General features: G+C 40.3%; 1 protein-coding gene across 3 annotated transcripts in view; it reads right to left on the reverse strand.

Annotated features, from left to right (window-relative positions):
- DLC1 (DLC1 Rho GTPase activating protein) overlaps nt 1–19,387 on the reverse strand; it is a 429,208-nt gene that overhangs the window by 176,894 nt on the left and 232,927 nt on the right. Inside the window, exon 1 of one of the 3 annotated variants that reach the window (XM_015144785.3) lies at nt 15,861–16,652. The exons of the other annotated variants lie outside the window; for them this stretch is intronic. Coding sequence (XP_015000271.2) covers nt 15,861–15,999 — 139 coding nt within the window. The 5' untranslated portion in view covers nt 16,000–16,652. Of the gene's footprint in view, nt 1–15,860; nt 16,653–19,387 lie in introns of those variants that run through there. 3 annotated transcript variants of the gene reach the window in all.

Genomic DNA, 19,387 nt, shown 5'->3' on the forward strand with positions numbered 1-19,387 from the left:
ACAGAATGGAGTGAACAGGGGAAAGGATAGAAAAGTGAAGTGGGAAGAGTAGGCAGGCCCCAGGTCAGGCAGAGACTTCTTGGCCATAGAAGGGATTTTATTGTGTGAGGGAAAGATATTGGAGGGTTTTGAGTTGAGGAGTGACAGGATATAGTTTATGTTTATAAATATCACTCTGATCACCATGTGTGGAATGCGTTACAGTAGGTGGGGCAAGGGTGGAGGTGGGGAGACCAGTTGAAGAGTGACTGTAAGAACACAGGTGTGAGGCAATGGTGGCTTGGCCCAGGGTGGTGGCAGTGAGGGTGGTGCCAAGTGGTCAGCATCTAGATGCATTTGCAGGTACCGATGATAGGACTGGGTGATGGAAGAAATGTGGGGTATGAAAGAAGAGAGGAGACAAAACTAACTGCCGTGAATGGAGATGAAAAACACAAGTTTTGTTGGAAAGACAAAAAGCTCACTTTTTGACATGTTATGTGATTTGGAGCAAGATACTTAAACCTTCAAGACATGTTTCAGCATTTGTAAAACAAGGATGATAACAGAATCTACTTCATAGAGTTATTAAGCATTAAATAATAATTCAGGAAAAGCTCTAAGCATTGAATGTGTCTAATTGGTGTTTAGCTTATATATCAAGAAGTTGAGGCAAAATGTCAATCTCACCTTCTTTCTGAGTTTTAAAAAAATCACCTTAAAAACTCTTGTTATATTTTCTTCTTTGACCCCTCTCTTGGGGTAAGAGTGCTACTATGTAGTAGGGGACAGGGTTAGTTCTAAATGTCAAATTACGGTGTGTGCTAAAAATAATAATTTCTGTATTGGTTGTGATTGAATACGTAAATGAAGGATACAAATGGTCGTTATTAGAGAGAAGTTCTAACTGAACTTAGGAGACTTAAAAAAGATAGGGGTTTATATTTTGAAGAAGAGAACAATTTTAAAGAATTGCTTGAGGGGAACATATTTCATAAGAAATGATAAAAGCCATTAAAATTAGGAGGAAAATTGATAATCATGTGATCGTGAAGAAAACTCCCAACTTTTAAACTTTTTTTTAAAAAAAAACTTTTTTTTTTTTTTTTTTTTTTTTTTTTACAAAGTATGACTTGTGTCCTTCTGAACTTGACATTCTAAAGCAATGATATGTGGACAACTTAGTAAAATGAAAAGAGGTCATTTAAGAAAATTGCAAATTCACCAATATTGCCAGGAAACTATGCGGAGTTGATTGAACCATATTTTTATCTTTTGTTTATTTTTATTTAGAAATGAGGCCTTGTTCTGTCACTCAGGCAGGAGTGCAGTGGCACAATCATAACTCACTTGCAGCCTTGAACTCCTGGGCTCAAGCGATCCTCCTGCCTCGGCCTCCCAAGATGCTGGGATTATAGGCATGAGCCACTGCACCTGGCTCATGAACCACCATTTTTAAGATGACATTCAAACATAATGAAGTGTATTGCTCCCAACTTACCAATATGATCAGAAGAAAGATTACTTGATGGATGGCAAATGCAAGTACAGAGGTCATTGTCTCCACAGGCAGTATTTGAACTTCAAAACAGAATAACCATCACTAGTTATGAATCTCTCTTAGTAGATGCTGAGATAGAGACACTGGATTTTAACATGCATGTCATTCTAAGACATGATGGTTTGCTTATAGAAGACATTTTAAAAATGAAGTGTTACTAGTGCATTTAATAGAGTAGAATAAAAATGTTTATTCTATGTTGATTTTGGCAAATGAGTGCTTCCTCCACTTGATAATTTATCCTATATTTGGGGAAAGGATTGCTTTTTCAATGACATTCAGATAGTTGGTCCCCCATAGCAGATTTGTCCACTTGGTCAAGGGAACCCTTGGTCTCCATGGAAGCCTGCAAGAGTTTTTTGGGAGGGAGGGAATATTGTGTTAGGTATTATTATTGGTATTACTTAATATAAGTTATTGTGAAGTGGTTATCTGTGAATTACATTTTTTTATTTTTCTAATTCTCAGATGGTCTCTCCTTCCATTTCCTATGCTCAGCACCTACATCAGCTGTGTTCATACCCAAGTAATGAACTTTATGTTATTATCATCTTTAAATAGACACTTAGTTACATTTTAGCTTGACCTGTATAAGAAACCACGGTAAGATGAGAGAAATAGTACTTATTACTTATTTACAAGCTTCATTCCAAACTTTATTCATCTAGTCTTTGCTGAATTTAATTAATAATTCAAACACTAGTCATCATATATTTATATATGACATATAATACAAATTTATATCTGTATATATGTATATATACAAATATATATGTGCATGTATATATAAATTTATATGTATATATAACACAAAAATATGTGACCTTGTCTTTGTTAATATCTTACCCACACTATTTTTATTTTAATGTTTTTTTAAAGAAAATGTTCTACCACTTTTACAGCATTTGAAAAATTATCTTTTCTATAATGATTAGCATTCTAATATACCATTGGTGGATGTGTAATACATGTTGAATTTTGGCCATGTAAGATGTACATGTTTAGACTATGAAATTCCATCTTTAGATGAATTATTCTACCAGAGGAAAAAATATTGACAATAATATTCATAACAACAGATACTTATGCAAGCACATAGTTGGAAACAACATAGATGCCTTTCAACAGGATAATGAATAAGTAAATTATGGCATATTTATATAACAGCAGTAAGAATAAGAAACTTATTCATTTATTTATTTATTTATTTATTTACTGAGACTGAGTCTTGCTCTTTCGCCCAGGCTGGAGTGCAGTGGCACCATCTTGGCTCACTGCAACCTCTGCCTCCCAGGTTCAAGTGATTCTCCTGCCTCAGCCTCCCGAGTAGATGGGATTACAGGCAGCAGTCACCATACCTGGCTAATATTTTTTTTGTATTTTTAGTAGAGAGGGGGTTTCATCATGTTGTCCAGGCTGGTGTCAAACTCCTGACCTCAGGTCATCCACCTACCTCGGCCTCCCAAAGTGCTGGGATTACAGGTGTCAGTTACTGTGCCCGGCCCAGAATAAGGAACTTTATGTTCAAACATGAATAAATCTCAAAAATACAATTCTGAGCAAAGACAGCTGAAGAAAGATATTTGCAGTATGGTGCCACTTAAAACTTTTAAATGTGAAAATAATATTGTTTGGGGACAGTTGAGTATAAAGCCATTATGAGAGTGATTAAACACCAAGTTCAGGACTGGAGAACTTCAGGGGGAGCGGGAGAGGAGGGATGGAGGGAAATGTGACCCAGGAGGGGCACACTTGAGGCTGTAACAGCAACTGCAATGTTTTATTATTTAAGTTAGTGGTAGATACATGAGAATCTTGCATATTTAAAATATTTAGTAAAATAATCTTGCTATTAGTTAACTGATAAACTATCTAAAGATATTTTTCCAGAAAAGATTTTTGGGAAGCAAAGATAACAATTCTAAGTGTTAACCAAATGATATTGAATCAGAAAACAATGAGTATGTTATGAAAACAGCAACTTAAGCCACATGAGACACTGGGATTAAATGTCCTGGGATACAACTGCATGGCCCATTAACTAGAGCAACATCACCTTCACTTTACAAAAGCAATTAGTACATACTTCAGTCTTCAAAGTGAACAGAGATTACCTACTCTTCAAAAGTTATTAAAGGCACTTGGCTTCTGACCCTCAGAGCTCAATTTGTACACGGTACGGGTCAGCTTTTTCCTATAGTAATAAAAGTTGTCAAATGCTATTTTCCTAAGCTCCATTTAAAAACAGAGACATTACTTAAGTTAATGTGGTTTAAAAACATGGACTTTATTTTGAGACATAGCTCAAATTATGGTCTTTTATTAATTCACTAAAATATTTTAAGTTTGAATAGGGAGAGAAATATAGAACAGGGCAAAGAAAGCATTACACACTATGAGCTTACTACACTTGATGTCTTTCTTTAAGTAAAAAAATGGGTAAAGAAAAATAGTAGGCAATCACAAAAGAAGTTTGAGAGTGGGAGTATGTGTGGGTAGGTGGTAGAGATTAATGAGGATGGAAGGCCACGAAGGTTCACTCAGAAAATACTTTATGCAGCAAAGTGGGAGTCATGCTCAGGGTCACAGAAATAAAAACATTTTCTGTGAACTGGCCTCACAAGAATGGGAGCTCGGAATGTGTGTGGTAGTGGCTGAGAAAGTGGGTGTCCAGTTTTGATCCATTTGTCATAGTCTCCAAGACAGCATGCGGCCGTTTACTATCATCTTCCTGCAAATGTCCTTTCTAGGCTGTGTTTTCTTTTTTTTCCTTCCCTTCTTCCTTCCCTCCTCTCTCTCCCCTCTCCTCCTCTTCTCTCCCTTCCCCTCCTCTTGTCTCCCCTCCCCTCCGCTTGCCTCCCCTCCCCTTCCCTCCTCTCCTTTCCTCCCTCCCTCCTTCCCTCCTTCCTTGTTAAATTAAATGTTTTAATTTAAATTAAGTTTTCCCTCTTCCAGTTTATTAACACTTGACTATGATATGCTAAACCTTGGGGTATGCACAGGGTGGTTGGTCATAGAATGTTGTTATTATCTAAAATAGGGCAAAGGGCATTTACAATGAATTTTCAGGCACTGCTTTGACACAATTATTCTGGTGTTTACCCTCTATGTTTATCTTCAGTTGTGCAATGATTATGCGGAGGCAAAGAGCTTTGCTGGAAACGTAGTCTTAAGTTCTAAGTCATCAATTTATACACATAATCACTGAAGGACTAAAGAAAACCTTTCTCTGTCTTCCTTTCTTTCTTTAGCAAACAAAAAAAGGGAGAAAAAAACACTATGCAGTAACTCTTGTACATAAACTGGAATTAATTGCTGAATGCATATTTTATAAACTTACGATATTTTAAGTATAAAATTTCCAGTGTTAGTGTCATGACATTGATGTGTGTTTCATCTAAAAGGGAAGCACTCTGGGTTGTGCTATTATCCAGACACATTCTCTTACCTGGTACTCTTACCACATTCTCTTACCTGGCTGTGGGCATGTTTTGCATGTTGTTTGGTTGGATGGAGTTGCTAGCCCCTATGTAAAGAAAAAGGCCTGGTTTCTCCCTTTGTCTCAGTAGCATATTACTCTACCCTGGGAAGCTCTGGCTGTTAAGAAACCTCTTTGGGTTGGGTGTGGTGGCTCACACCTGTAATTTCAGCACTTTGGGAGGCTGAGGCAGGAGGATCATTTGAGGTCAGGAGTTCGAGACCAGCCTGGCCAACATGGTGAAACCCCATCTCTACTAAAAATACAAAAATAAGCCAGATATGGTGGCAGGTGCCTGTAGTCCCAGGTACTCCGGAGGCTGAGGCACAAGAATCACTTGAATCTGGGAGGCAGAAGTTTCAGTGAGCTGAGATCCTGCCACTGCACTCCAGCCTGGTCAATACAGCAAGAATTAATATTAAAAAAGAAAGAAAGAAAGCCTTTTGCATAGTTCTAATACAATAAAAACTGTTAGAATCTTAAAGTCAGCTTAGGTGAAATAAAATTCAGAAGGCCTGATAATAACATTAGAAGGCCTGATAACTAATGCCCGTGTGCTGTGGGTTTGGTCTCATCACCGGTCTTCCTCATCTTCATTGGTTTACCAACTCATTTGTCCAGCCATGAGCTACACATGAGTTGACATGCACGTGCTAATTTCATTTGGCTGGAATTCACTAAATGAAATTCTAGCTTCTTATAACATCACAAAAGAAAGATGTTTCTAGTGCAGCCTGAAACTACATGCTCAAACTTGTTTTCACCAGTGAAACATTAGAGTCCAAAGACGGTCTTATCAGAGCTGAAAAACGATATGTTTGATGGCATACTTTTAGACCTGAGATGGGCTTCATTTTGCAAAAAAGTTATATTTTAAATATAGCATATTGTAAAGGTAGATTAGGAATGTTCTTACTCATCTAGTTTAGCTCTTTTTTTTTTTTTTTTCTGCCAGATGTTTATGTTGGTGAGAAACCAATAACACTGTCTAGACCCTTCGGATATAGTAATCAACCATGAATGAAAAACATTCAAAGGTCACACTTCAATCTGGACCTACAACATCCTGCTATTCAAAACTAGATTAGAGATGATGGATCGTGATAAACTGAACCACACTGAATGCTGAGTCAGTAATTTGAGAATTGTCTACAAAAAGCTAAATATGTCACCAAAAATCAACCAGATAAAACAAAGTCTAGACACCATAAAATGTGCTGTTTCCCCCACTGCAGTGTCAACAATCAGATGTTATATTATGACTTTTACACCAGCAACCTATAACTCAGGAATCTTCAATCTTTTATAAAGAAAAGTTCTTTGAAGTCATGTGATTCCTGAGTGTGTGTGCATGTGTGTGTGTGCAATTGCCTAGATGTGCTCATGTAAATAAAGAACCAAGAGAGAAGGTATCAGGGCTTTCAAAAAATCACCAACCAAGATTTCACTAAGCAATAATATGCCATGTCTTTTCACCATATCTTGGTGATTTTGATTGTCTGTGATTATCAATCAAGTTGATAATTTGTTTTTTTTAAGAGTGTTTCTGTTGTTGGCTGAAATTCTGTGGAATCAACAATGACTTCAGACAATGTTGTTTCAGTTCTATAGCCCATATGTGCTAAACTCTGAGGATAATCTCATATGTAAATTGAAACATTTAAAGTATAACTTCCAATTTGAGTTCATTCTGATTTCTAAACCAGTTGAGATCACTCTATTCTAGACAGTGACATATTTTAGGCTTTAGTACTTTTAAACTTTGAAAACAAGTCCATATCTCATTTTAAAAAATACGATTAAAAATATAATGTTATAGCACTTTGGAATAACAAGTCTTTTTGTCTTATAAAGAGGAGAATGGCCAGTTCATTAAGGATGATGCACTAACTTGCCTGACTCTTTTTGTTTTAGAGACAGGCTCACATTGTTATCCAGGCTGGAGCGCACTGGCGTGATCATAGCTCACTGCAGCCTCAAACACCTGGGCTCAAGTAACCCTCCCATCTCAGTTTCCTGAGTATTTGGGGCTCCAGGTGCATGCCACCATAGCTGGCTAATTTTTAAATTATTTGTAATGACGGAGTCTTGCTATGTTGCCCAGGCATCTTGAACTCATGGCTCCAAGTGATCCTCCCACCTTAGTCTCCAAAAGTGCTGAGATTACAGGTATAAGCCACCTGGCCCAGCCTTGTTTGCAGAGAGGATTTCCCTTGGCTCTATGGGGGCATCCAGAAATTCCGACTTCTTTTTGTGTGTTTATAGGATACTCTTGGCTCCACGAGAGAAAGTGGGGCCCACAAAAATCTTCAGGTAAGTTTAAGCCGGTGTTTCTCAACCTTTGTACTCATGTTGGACCCCTCCCATCTGTGCTTCCTTTATTTTTTTTGAGATGGACTCTCACTCTGTTGCCTAGGCTGGAGTGCAGTGGTGCTATCTTGGCTCACTGCAAGCTCCACCTCCCGGGTTCACGCCATTCTCCTGCCTCAGCCTCCCGAGTAGCTGGGACTACAGGCTACTGCCACCACACCCGGCTAATTTTTTTTTTTTTCATATTTTTAGTTGAGACGGGGTTTCACTGTGTTAGCCAGGATGGTTTTGATCTCCTGACCTCATGATCCACCCGCCTCGGCCTCCCAAAGTGCGGCGATTACAGGTGTGAGCCTCCATGCCTGGCCGCTTCCTTTCTTTATCTTCAGCATTGTGCAAGGTGCAGCATGTGCTATTAATACAATATGTTGATTGAATATATTTTTAAAAGCTACCTATGCCCCTTTCTGATACTGCCCCCTTGCAAGCTGAGAATCGCTGATTTAACTCAGTGATGAGTCTCAGATGCCTCTCAGTGACCAAGAGACAACGTACAATTCTTACTTAATAAAAAGCTCATGCTCCCTTGAGTTCCAAGTTAGTGCCAACGGGTCATACTTGTGGCCAGTGGGCAATGGTTGTGTCTGTTGTGCTCGCCATTCAGTGCCTAGCACAGTGTTCTATATACAAAAGATGCTCAATGAATCCTTGTGGGATTAAATAATGACAATTGACAGGCTGGGTTGGAAGTTTCTGATCTTTCTCCATGAACATTTACTAATGGAATTTTAAGGTAGCAGCAAAAAATGTCCTAACTTAAGTGGGACTCAAATAGTACCTGTTTCTCCAAATTATTTTGAAGATTAAATGAGAAAATGCCTCTAGAGCTCTCAACACAGGTTCTGGCATTTAGTAGACACTCATCAAGAGCATGTCCAAAGGATGACAACCACCTATTGCTGGGTTCCACATTTCATTCATATTCTAAGAAAGCACATGCCTCCTTGTCTTTGACTGTGCCTGAGAGAAGCAGAAGCAGTACTATAGTCATGAGTTTGACGATTATGAGGCTGAATAACTGTGTTCTTTTCCATGGCTAGGTCTTCATCGATAACTACAGCTTCAAAAATATCAGTGGTTGTCCTTGAGCTACAGGGAAGAACACAGAGGGATCAATGCAAATCCATCATCATCACACACAAGCAACTCCAGCACATGCCAGCTGAATGGCATCTCCTCTTTCTTCAAGAGTGACAAACTGGTTCAGTGGCTTGTGCCTGTAATCCCAGCTGGGAGGATCACTTGAGGCCAGCAGTATGAGACCAACCTGGGTGATAGAACAAGACCCTACCTCTACAAAAATGAAAAAATTAGCCACAATCCCATAGTCCTAGCTGCTGGGGAGGCTGAGGCAGGAGGATTGCTGAGCCCAGGAGTTCAAGGCTGCAGTAAGCTATGATGATACTACTGCACTCCAACCTGGGAAACAAAGCAAGATTCTGTCAAAAAAAAAAAAAAAAAAAAAAAAAGACATTATTATTAAAAGTAAGTAGAATAAGAAATTAAAAAACATTCAAGTTTAACTTCCATCTATACCTAAATAATTCATTTGGAATAGAGAACTTCCAGAGGAATGTTCTTTTAAATCCAGTCTTTGCTTTATGAAATAGCCTCAGATCCTTAAGTAGATGTGTGAGAAATTAATATGATCCTCCTACCAGGCCTTTGATTTTGGACATATCTAGGTATTGTAATTACAGTGACCTATGGCAAAATATGCAGACTGTACATGCATACTATTTTAAATAAAGAAAGTCACAGAAGTCTTGTTGCAGAAAGGGAGGTGTGCAAAACATCCCTTTCAAGTGGCAGCCTTGACATTTAGCATATTTTTTCCCATACCAGTGCTGAGCCACATGCTTGAGAGCCCAGGCCTGCTGTGCTGCTGCTCTTTTCCATGTTTGGCTCCATCTATACAGCAATTTTCAAAGCAGGTCCCAACGTGCTTAGGAAAACTTTCAGATATTGTATATCTAGCTTGACAAGCTCATATGCAAGGACTGATTCCCTCATCAATGTGTGGAATCAATTACTCTCCAGTCATTTCCTTTTGGAGTCCACAAAGATCTGGTCAAAAATCACCTCCAGTAGATCCTTCTTTGTTTCTCTCCAGAGATACAGAAATTTGTTCCATTTGCCATTGACATTTTACATTTCCCTTTCTTCTTCTTCTTCTTTTTTTTTTTTGGACTGGTTGAACCACTTTTGCCCAAAAGCCCTAAGCCAATTATAGAGGTGTCATGGTAACAAGGTGAAGGCCCTCAGGAAGTAGGGTATCAAGACTGAAACTGATGGAATGCTTAGTATATGTCAATGACTCTTCTGAGCACTTCGCAGAGTAGCTCATTTAATCCTTAAAACCATTTCATGACATAGGGACTGTTATTCCTTTTGTATTGGCAAGGAACACTGACTTGCCTAATACTACCCAGTGCAAGAGCCAGGACTCAGCCCCAGGCAGCCCGACATTGCAGGCAACTCTCTAAGCCACTATATAATATATTCTCTCATCAAAGCCACCCTTGAGATCAACATGCTCCTCTTTTTATTGAAACAGTATCCTTTAACTTAATCTAGATACGTGTTCACATTGCACTATCTTACGAAGCTTCCCTAGTGGTTGTCTGTCTTTAAAAATCTCCTCTGGTGTTGCCTAGGATTGGAAAAGTCTTTGTTTACTAGAGGAGGCTGCATATTTTGAGGCCTACATCACTCATGGTTAAAAGGCATTACATATGCCCTTACTTGCTTTTCACTGTGAACCAAATGAGCAGAGAACAGTTCACAGGAGTCGATGTCTGTGGTTGCCCTTCCTTGGAAGTGGGCCAGAATTCCTGATGCCCCACTGAACTGAGAGTCAATGTACCACACAGTGTGTCCCGCACTCTTTTTGCCAGTGAATTGGAGGACTGATCAGCTGCAATGTAAAAATCTATTTTGCAAAAGACATATGATCCTGAACACTCCGTAAAATACCTCAGGGGATTTCAACCTAATGTAGTTACTTGAAGAATTTATTTTATGTCTATTGACTCTCACTTGGATTGAGGTTTGCCTAAATTTTCTTGCTCTCTTCATAGGCAATTCAGTTTTTTCTCCTTTCTCTTAAACATTTTTGTTTGTTTTACTTTCTTTTTTAGAAGATGAGGTCTTGCTGTGTCACTCAAGCTGGAGTGCAGTGGCACAATCATAGCTCACTGTAACTTTGAACTCCTGGACTCAGGTGGTTCTCCTGACTCAGCTCCTGGGACTACAGGTGGGTGCCACCACGCCTGGCTAAATTTTTAAATTTTTTGTAGAAACAAGGTCTTGCTCTGTTACCCAGGCTAGTCTTGGATTCCAGGCCTCAAGCAGTCTTCCTGCCAGGACTCCATATTTTTGGGATGACAGGCGTAAGCCACTGTACCCAGACTCTTAAATGTTTCTGGAAATAATGTCATGCCACGTATCTTAATCAGGTGGAAGCATTTAGACTTTTCCCCTTATATGTCATGTTTCCCAAATTGAGAGAAGAAATCACTTCTTTTTTTTAAAAAAAGTCCGTGTAATTGATACTATTTAGTAGCTCTTACTTTATTAGATGTTGTTAAATAAAGACTAGTATTGGCCAGGCCCAGTGGCTCATGCCTGTAATCTCGGCAGTTTGGGAGGCCAAAGTGGGTGGATCATTTGAGATCAGGAGTTCAAGACCAACCTGGCCAACATGGTGAAACCCTGTCTTTACTAAAAATACAAAAATTAGCCAGGCGAGGTGGTGGTGCCTGTAATCCCAGCTACTCGAGAGGCTGAGGCAGGAGAATCTCTTGAACCAGGGAGGTGGAGTTTGCAGTGAGCTGAGATCACCCCACTGCTCTCCAGTCTGGGTGACAGAGTGAGACTCTGTCTCAGAAAACAAACAAACAAGCAAACAAACAAGCAAAAAAGACTAGTATTTGATTTCTTTCAGCTTATTTGTTTATTCCACTGCCTAAACTGAAGAAAGTTGTGCATGTGTAATCTTGGCTTTGCCTGACTTTCAGGCCCTCTAACTCTTTCTAGCCTCAATTTTAATTTCTTTTATTTTTCCTTAGAGGCAGTCTTATCAGTCTATCAGTCCAAACTTGTTTGTGGAGCTTTGTCAAATGTACATCAAGGAATTTTAGCCAACTCATATAGGAGAGTCCAGCATCTCAGTCTGAGAATTTTTGACTACAGGTATTTAAAAGCCACAGCAAATATTAAACAGAGATTCAGGGGCCTATGAACTTGGATGAGGAAACATTATGTTTGCATTGTCACTAAGCTCTAACTGAAATTTAGCATTTGCTCCAATTATAAATGTTGGCAAATTATCCTGCTCCCCTTCAATGGCCTTAGCTGTCCCTGTGACTTTGCCACCAGTAGAAACTGGACATTTGCATATCAGTTAACAGTTGTAGATATTGTAGAATATCACTTACGTTCATCCCTACTCCACAGTGATGTCACTATTAGACCTATTCCAGATCATACATGATTGACATTTTTCTATCCACAGGGGTTCACTCAGGCTGGCTGGGTGAATAACACAAGTAAGGTGTTCACGTGACCTTACTGGCCAGCTACTGGGCGGATCTGTGCCTTGTGGTCATTCAGCCACCAAACAGTCAAATTGTAGGTTCACAAATTTGTGACCTAGCTGTGGACATTGCCTCCCAGGTTTCCCTATATCTATAATGGTGAGTGACAAGGAGATGAGTCAAAGACCAGGTTAATGCACAACTTAATGTTCTTAGTTGAGTTAAATAACAACAGTGTGCACATGATACCTTTAAAAATAGCTTTTAACTGGCTGGGTGTGGTGGCTCATGCCTGTAATCCCAGCACTTTGGGAGGCCGAGGTGGGTAGATCACGAGGTCAAGAGATCGAGACCATCCTGGCTAACGTGGTGAAACTCCGTCTCTACTAAAAATAAAAAAAAAAAAAAAAAAAAAAAAAAAAAAAAATTAGCCAGGCTTGGTGTTGGGCGCCTATAGTCCCAGCTGCTCGGGAGGCTGAGGCAGAAGAATGGCGTGAACCTGGGAGGCAGAGCTTGCAGTGAGCTGAGATCGCGCCACTGCACTCCAGCCTGAGCAACAGAGCGAGACTCTTGTCTCAAAACAAAAAACAAAACAAACAAAAAAATAGCTTTTAACTTATATTACTTGTCCATATTTTAAAGGCATTATCCTTTTATATAATTCATTCACAGTATACTAATACATCATAATTTTATGTTTTAAATACTTTGATAACTATATTTCACTATAATTGATTTTCTCTATAATTCTATATATTTTATTTATGCATTTAAAAATATTATTCTGAGAAGCGATCATAGGTTTCAAAAGAATGATAAAGAGATCCATGGGCACAAAAGCAGGCTACAAGGCACTCTGTGGAAGGAAGGATTAAGAGGCAACTGCCCTTCAGGAATGTAATACGCCCTATTGACAAGATGTCCATGAATCAGAGAGGAGGGGGTGAGAGCACAGAGGAGCTTTAAGAAGGAAGCACACTTCATCCAGCAAAAAGCTGTCCCCTGCATCACTCAACCACTGTCAGCCTCGAAGTTCTAATTCACTGAAAACTCAATACCACCCTCTGCTTTTAGCAAAGAAGACAGAGTACCTTGGGGTTGGGAATAATGGTAGTAGAGGATAGGAGTAAGAGAAACTCCTGTGGGATATAATTGGGCTGAAAAAGTGGATCATATATAAAGGCGAATGCAAGTAAGACAATCTGATCTGTCCTTCCTCACAACCTGAAGGCCTTTTCCTAGCAACAATTCTGTGTATTGTTTATAAAAGGCTGCAGATGCTTAAAAATAACAGGCTCCCTGTTTCATGTAGAAGGGAGTTTAAGACAAGAAGATGTAAATGATGGTTTTTGTACATGACATCATTTGGGATAGCAGAACTGTGTTTGTGTGTGTGTGGAGTGGGGGGGGGATGGTGAGAGAGGGAAGGAGGGAGAGAGAGAGAGAGACAGAGAGAGAAAGAGAGAGAGAGAGAGAGAGCCAGAGAATGAGAATATACCTAATAAGGAAACTTCACATGTTATCCCATGACCAAACCCTTTGGTTAGGTGAAAGAAACTAAAATCTCAGATTAGTTTTTGAGAAACCTGATGAAATTCAGGAAGGCAATAATTATCACTGAAATAACATTCTAGGTACTATTAACAGAAGTACTATCTTCCCGGGACTTAAAAAACACTTTTTACCTGTTACCTCATTAATTTCACAACAGAAAGAAAAGGGTTTGGACTTTCTACTGCCCTCCATTCTGCACACGAAGGCAAGGTGCTATGATATATAACAAAGATTTTCTCTGGTGTTCAGAGAAGTGACATTTTGTGGATCGTTAGCCCCCATTGTTTAACGTTTGGTGAGCGTGAAGGGTTGAGTGCGGACGAGAAGCTTGAGGGAAAGGGATGGAAGCAAGCGCTCTTGAGGTTTGGATGTGCACCAAGTCAATCTGTGTTTTACTAAATGAGCTTTCAGCCATGAGCCAAGAGTGAGGAGGACACTAGAAGTGTCCGGGTCCCCCAAATCAGAGTCAGTTGTCATAGTCAAAGTCTTTTCCTTTCAGGTATGGTATCTGGATTCTCTACTGTGTGAATTACTTCAGAGGTCCATACTGCTCTTAGAAAACCTGGGCAGCATAAAGAATTCTTTCCCTTGATGGACCTACAGCAGCAAAAATCCTATTTGCTGCTAGAGTTGTGAAAACATTTGAGTTTTCATCACACATAACAAGTAACCATTTTTCTCTAAGTGTTTTCATTAATTTACACTTGCTGTTATGTTTTGACTGCAACTATAGTATTAATATATAACAGGCAAATGAGAAGAAAGAGAACAACTTTCCAGGGATAATATTCTTATTCTTAGAGGATATTATTATTCTCAGCAGCTGTGAACGGCTATTTATTTATGAAAATGTAAGAGGAAATCTCAGAACCATAAATGTCTGAATTAGTCTTACTTTCAAATTAAAACGTTAAACCATAACAAGATATTTCTCCATTATCTTTAGTAAGATAGTATTTATAGAATCTTTTCATTTGCAGCATTGTTTATTAAACAAGACAACTATGAAGAAACTACCTTTTCTTTTAAATTGTCAACCAATTACAGTCGTGAATTTTTTACTCCCAAATCTTATATCTTAAACTTCCTTAAAGAATTAAATAAAAAATCATATTGGAAAGTCGTATTTCTTTAGGGTGCCACATTTTCCTCTAAAGCAATAATAAAATGGTTAAATTTAAAATATTTTGCTCCCTTCCCTACCTAATGGTTAAACTTGACATTGTTTCCTTTCTCCATCAGTCCTGGGGAATATTGTTTAGTGTAACAGAGAGAAAGATTTTTATGTGCATTCAGAACAATCTTAAGAGTCTATGAGGGCGTGAAACTAGCAGGTTATCTTCACAATCTGCTTTATCATAATCGCACACTTTAAATTTCCCCTCTTCAAGTCACATCAGGACAACTCTGTGAAAATCAAACGACCTTTTATTAAGAACACAGCACAGAACTCTGCACTGACTCTTAGAGGCCACCTCTAATATTTGTAACAATTCAGACCTTCCTTCAGTATATGGAAAACAACTGGATTGACCAACAAGGTTAAGAAAACATAGTCTTTGACCCATCCATGTAGATGGCATAGGAACACAGACTTGGAGAGCAAACAAGAAGGCACCATAAACGCTATTGGGAAACCCTACCCAGATTCAGAGAGTGTTTTCATATCGTAGTGAGATGCTATTTTATCCCAACAAAATGAGACAGAAGTCCCTATCTCCTCACCGGACCCCTGCAAACACAGTCTGCCGTTTGGTGGCTGTCACATGAGCCCTAGAGCATTTGAATTGCACCACTGTATTTATGTTTTATTATATTTCAAACGCCTGCCTCTGGCACACATGACACCCTCTTGGAACTGAGAGCAGCTCCCGGCTGCCAGAGGAAGTACCAACAGGCTTTCACTGGGCAGCGCCCATCACTCCACTGACACACAGACCTGCCAGGCCCCTCCCCCGCGCACACGCCAGGGCACCTCACACCTGATCAGCTTCAGCTCCAAAGCTGACCCGAGACAGCCCCGCGGAGCTCAGGGCTTTTGCGGCAGTTGTTCATCACTACCGATTTCCTGACAGTCACAAGGACCTTGCTTCTCTTTTCAAGGTTAAAAAACCCCACAACTCTCGTAATTCCTTATCTAGAAATAATCAGACCGGTAACCAGAGCGGCGTTACACAAAACAAACACACAAAAATCTCAACACTCCGTCAACATTAAATACTAGAGAAAGGGAGACCGAACACACTACCATGACAAGAATGAAACTTCACCCAGCTGATGAGATCATTCATGATCCAAGCTCATCACTGCGCCTTCGCAGTAAATTGTTTTCTTTTTAATACCCCTCACCCCCGGTCTCCAATCCCCTTCCGCCTCTCACCTGCCAGCCGTCTGTCTCTGGTATTTTTCCAGATGACATCCAGGGCTCTGGCCGTGGAGTCCCTGATGTGATCGCTAAAGGACCTCCGGAGAGGGGCTCGCAGGGGGCGCGCCATCACGTGGGCCTTGGGGTCCCCCATCCGCTCGCAGATGCCTTCAGCGCAGCTCGGGCGCCGCGACCATGCCTCCGTCCTCCGCCCCGCGCTGTCCTCCCGGCCGCAGGCTGTCGCCTGCCTTCAGGAGCCCGGCATTGCGGCTGGCACTGCGGCCCCGGGAAGCGCCGACTGCAGGCGGCCTCCTGGCCAGCGGCCAAGCGCGCGCGGCGGCCACATCTGGAAAGGCTTACCCTGCGCCGGCGACACCCTCGCGGGGCGCGCGAGCTGCAGCCCAGCTACCCGGAGGCGTCTCGCTTCCTGTGTAACCCAATGACTCACCTGGGTCCGCGCCGGGCTGCTCCTCGGTCACACAGCAGGTCTCCCCTTCAGGGGCAGTCCAGGTGACCTCGCGTTTTCAAAGGGAAACGCAGCGCCGGAGGCAAGCGAGCAGGGGAGGTCGGAGGGTGGGGCTGGCAGGTGGCCTTGTCTTTAACTTTCAAGGTTGATTCTCAAGAACATTTGCATTTTAGTAACTCATTTTTTATCTCATTAACTCATGGTTTTAGATTAGGCGGTTGATGAGATAGGAAGTTCAACCTTTAGTTGTGGTTGTGGGAAGGAAGATATGGCTGGAAGAAGCATTTTACAGGTCAATCTGGATTCTCTCTAAGAAATGGAGACCTGAGAGGCCAGTCACTGTGGCTCACGCCTGTAATCCCAGCACCTGGAAAGGCTGAGGCTGGAGGATCACTTGAGGCCAGGAGCTTGAGAACAGCTTGGGCAACAAACAAGACCCCACCCCAAAAGAAATTAGGCCGGTGTGGTGGCATGCACCTGTAGTCCCAGCTACTTGGGAGGCTGAGAGGGAAAAATCGCTTGAGCCCAGGAGTTCCAGGCTGCAGTGACCCATGGTCACCCCCACTGCACTCCAGCCTGGGGGACAGAGCAAGATCCTGCCTCTAAAATAAATAAAATAAAGAAATGGACGCTGGAGTTTTAAACAAAATATTGATCAGCTCCTCACATTTTCTCTCTAACCGTACTTCTACTTACATTGGTTTAATCAAGTCACTCTAGGTTTTACCCCTTAAAAAGTTTCAAATATCCCGATTTTATGAATCTTCTAGTTCCAAGTAAGTGAACTTCCTCATTACAATTGCACATCAAAAACTCACCCTCCAAAATGTAAAAAAAAGTGCCCAGCATTGTGAAATCAAAATATGAGACAACTGCTTCTTTTACAAGATACGCGCCTTAGTTTCTAAAATACCAAATAAATCTATTTCTACGCCAATAAATTTGGCAGAGTTTTTGCCTTTTAAATGCATTATTAATCCTCTTTTCTTCCTGTCTACCAAATCCTACCTTATAATGCACAAGGTTTGGCAGGGAAGCTTAATATTGGCATAAGATAGCATCTAAAGGCCAGTTCATAACCTTTGCAAGATGAGATAATGTTGTAAAAACACTTTGTAAATTGCAAGAAGCCATGCAAATGCTAATTATTACTGTAATTATTTTTACACAGTCATTTTCAACCCACACTGATCTCCTGAGTCTTCTAATTTCTACAACATGCATTATTTTCACCATATATCTTTGACAAGTTAATTATACAAAGGATGATTATGAAAATACTGAGATTGTGCTCATGAATTACAACTAACATTAGTACCAGTGCTTATTAATAACCCATATGTCCTAAACTGTGTTGTTCCCAAACTGTTAAAGCTCATGAATGTCCCCCATTGAGAATGTACTTCATGGTAGATATCCACGTCTTTGCCTTATCATTGGACGGGGCATAGATTAGGAGGAAATGCATGCTAACTGCTGAAGTATATAGACCTCTGTGCCTGGAGGGGCCGATTCCAAATGAAAATCCTCTATTAAAGATTTTCAGAGAATATGATTGCCATAACCTGGTTCTATTTTAAAACAATGTCCCCAAAGTTTGTGTGTGTTTCTCTTGCAAAAAGATCTGAACACCTTGAAGCACATCGAATCGTGTCATCTGGACCCGTTTTACAGAGGAATGACATGAAGTACACATGGCATGGGTAGTGCCCTTCACCAGATGCTGTTTTAGGCCTGCGGAACTTTAGGACGAATAAGACCTCAACTCTGTCTTCAAGGAGGAAATATCACATTGACCAAAAATAGTTCCAAAATAATGTGATACGTTTCAAGATAGAAGCATGTTCAAAGTGTTACGCAAAATGTTATAGGAACACAGAGGAAAATACAGCCGGGATTCCTAACTCCTCCTAGGCACTGACCTCGCCTGAATTTCTAATCTAGATTGATGATAAAGTTAGGGACACACAATCGCTCCCAGCATGATCAACAGCTGGTTGTTTGAGTCATGCAAAGTGACTGACTATAATGATAGGAAGCTTTTCTATACCTAAACACAGAAAGGAAGGGGAGCAGTAAAGGGAAATAAGCATTCATTAAGTCCCTATAACGTATGATAAATGCTTTTAGTATTGTATAGGAAGATTAGCAAGTCATCAGAGATCCAGTATAGGTATTATTATCAGTTTTTTAGAGATGAGGAAACTTGAAGCTTAGAAAAAATGTGAAAAAGGTTAGATAGTAAGTGGCAGATCCAGGATTCATGCCCGGAGCTGTCTACCTCAAAAACTCATTAGCTTCCTAATCAACTTGGTTGGTCTTAAATTAACGAGGATAGTAATGATAGTGACCCATTAGTGTTATCTAGGTTCAGTCGATACCAAGCTATGAGCTAATGCTCTTTAATCTTAGTCAAAATAAAATAACCAACAGGACCTAGGGTGTGGCAGAATCCTGAGTCTGCAGATGCATTTGAGGTGATCCCGACTATGGAAATTCAAGGGCAATGAGCCAAGAGAACCAAGGCCTAGTTCAACACACACTGTTTAACAATAGAGCACTCAGGTCTAATCTCCAAAGTGTTACAAAACAACCCTCCTCCTCTTAGCAACACACTTTCTCTAGGACAGTACTCAAAGTTCTTCAGTGAAGCTCATCTCAGTCGGTGTTAGAAACACCTGCCTATTCCTAGTGCAAGTTGCATTAGGTAGAATGACCCACAGCCCTCACCTATCTAAGAGGTTTTTATGTTTTGTTTGTCTTTTTCAAAGGAAACCTCATGGCATAAATGTAAGTTTCATTGGCAGAGTATTTCAGGAGGGGAAGTTCAGTTAAGCATTGTTGAGCAAGGCAAACTTTAATTATAGGTTTTACCATAGGCCAGTGTAGAGCTGGCAACTTGGTCTCTCATTTCTGACAACTCGTTAAGTCCAAATTTCACTGTGAGGGTATTTCAACCCCTTATGGATGAATTTGAGCTATATTTTATGTGTATGGTGTAAAGATATTCTAATACACAACCAATTTTAAATTATTCTTACATTTTGCTTGCTTTGGAGGCCACTAGAAATGCTAC

Source organism: Macaca mulatta, chromosome 8, assembly GCF_049350105.2.
Source record: "Macaca mulatta isolate MMU2019108-1 chromosome 8, T2T-MMU8v2.0, whole genome shotgun sequence".
NCBI lineage: Eukaryota > Metazoa > Chordata > Mammalia > Primates > Cercopithecidae > Macaca > Macaca mulatta.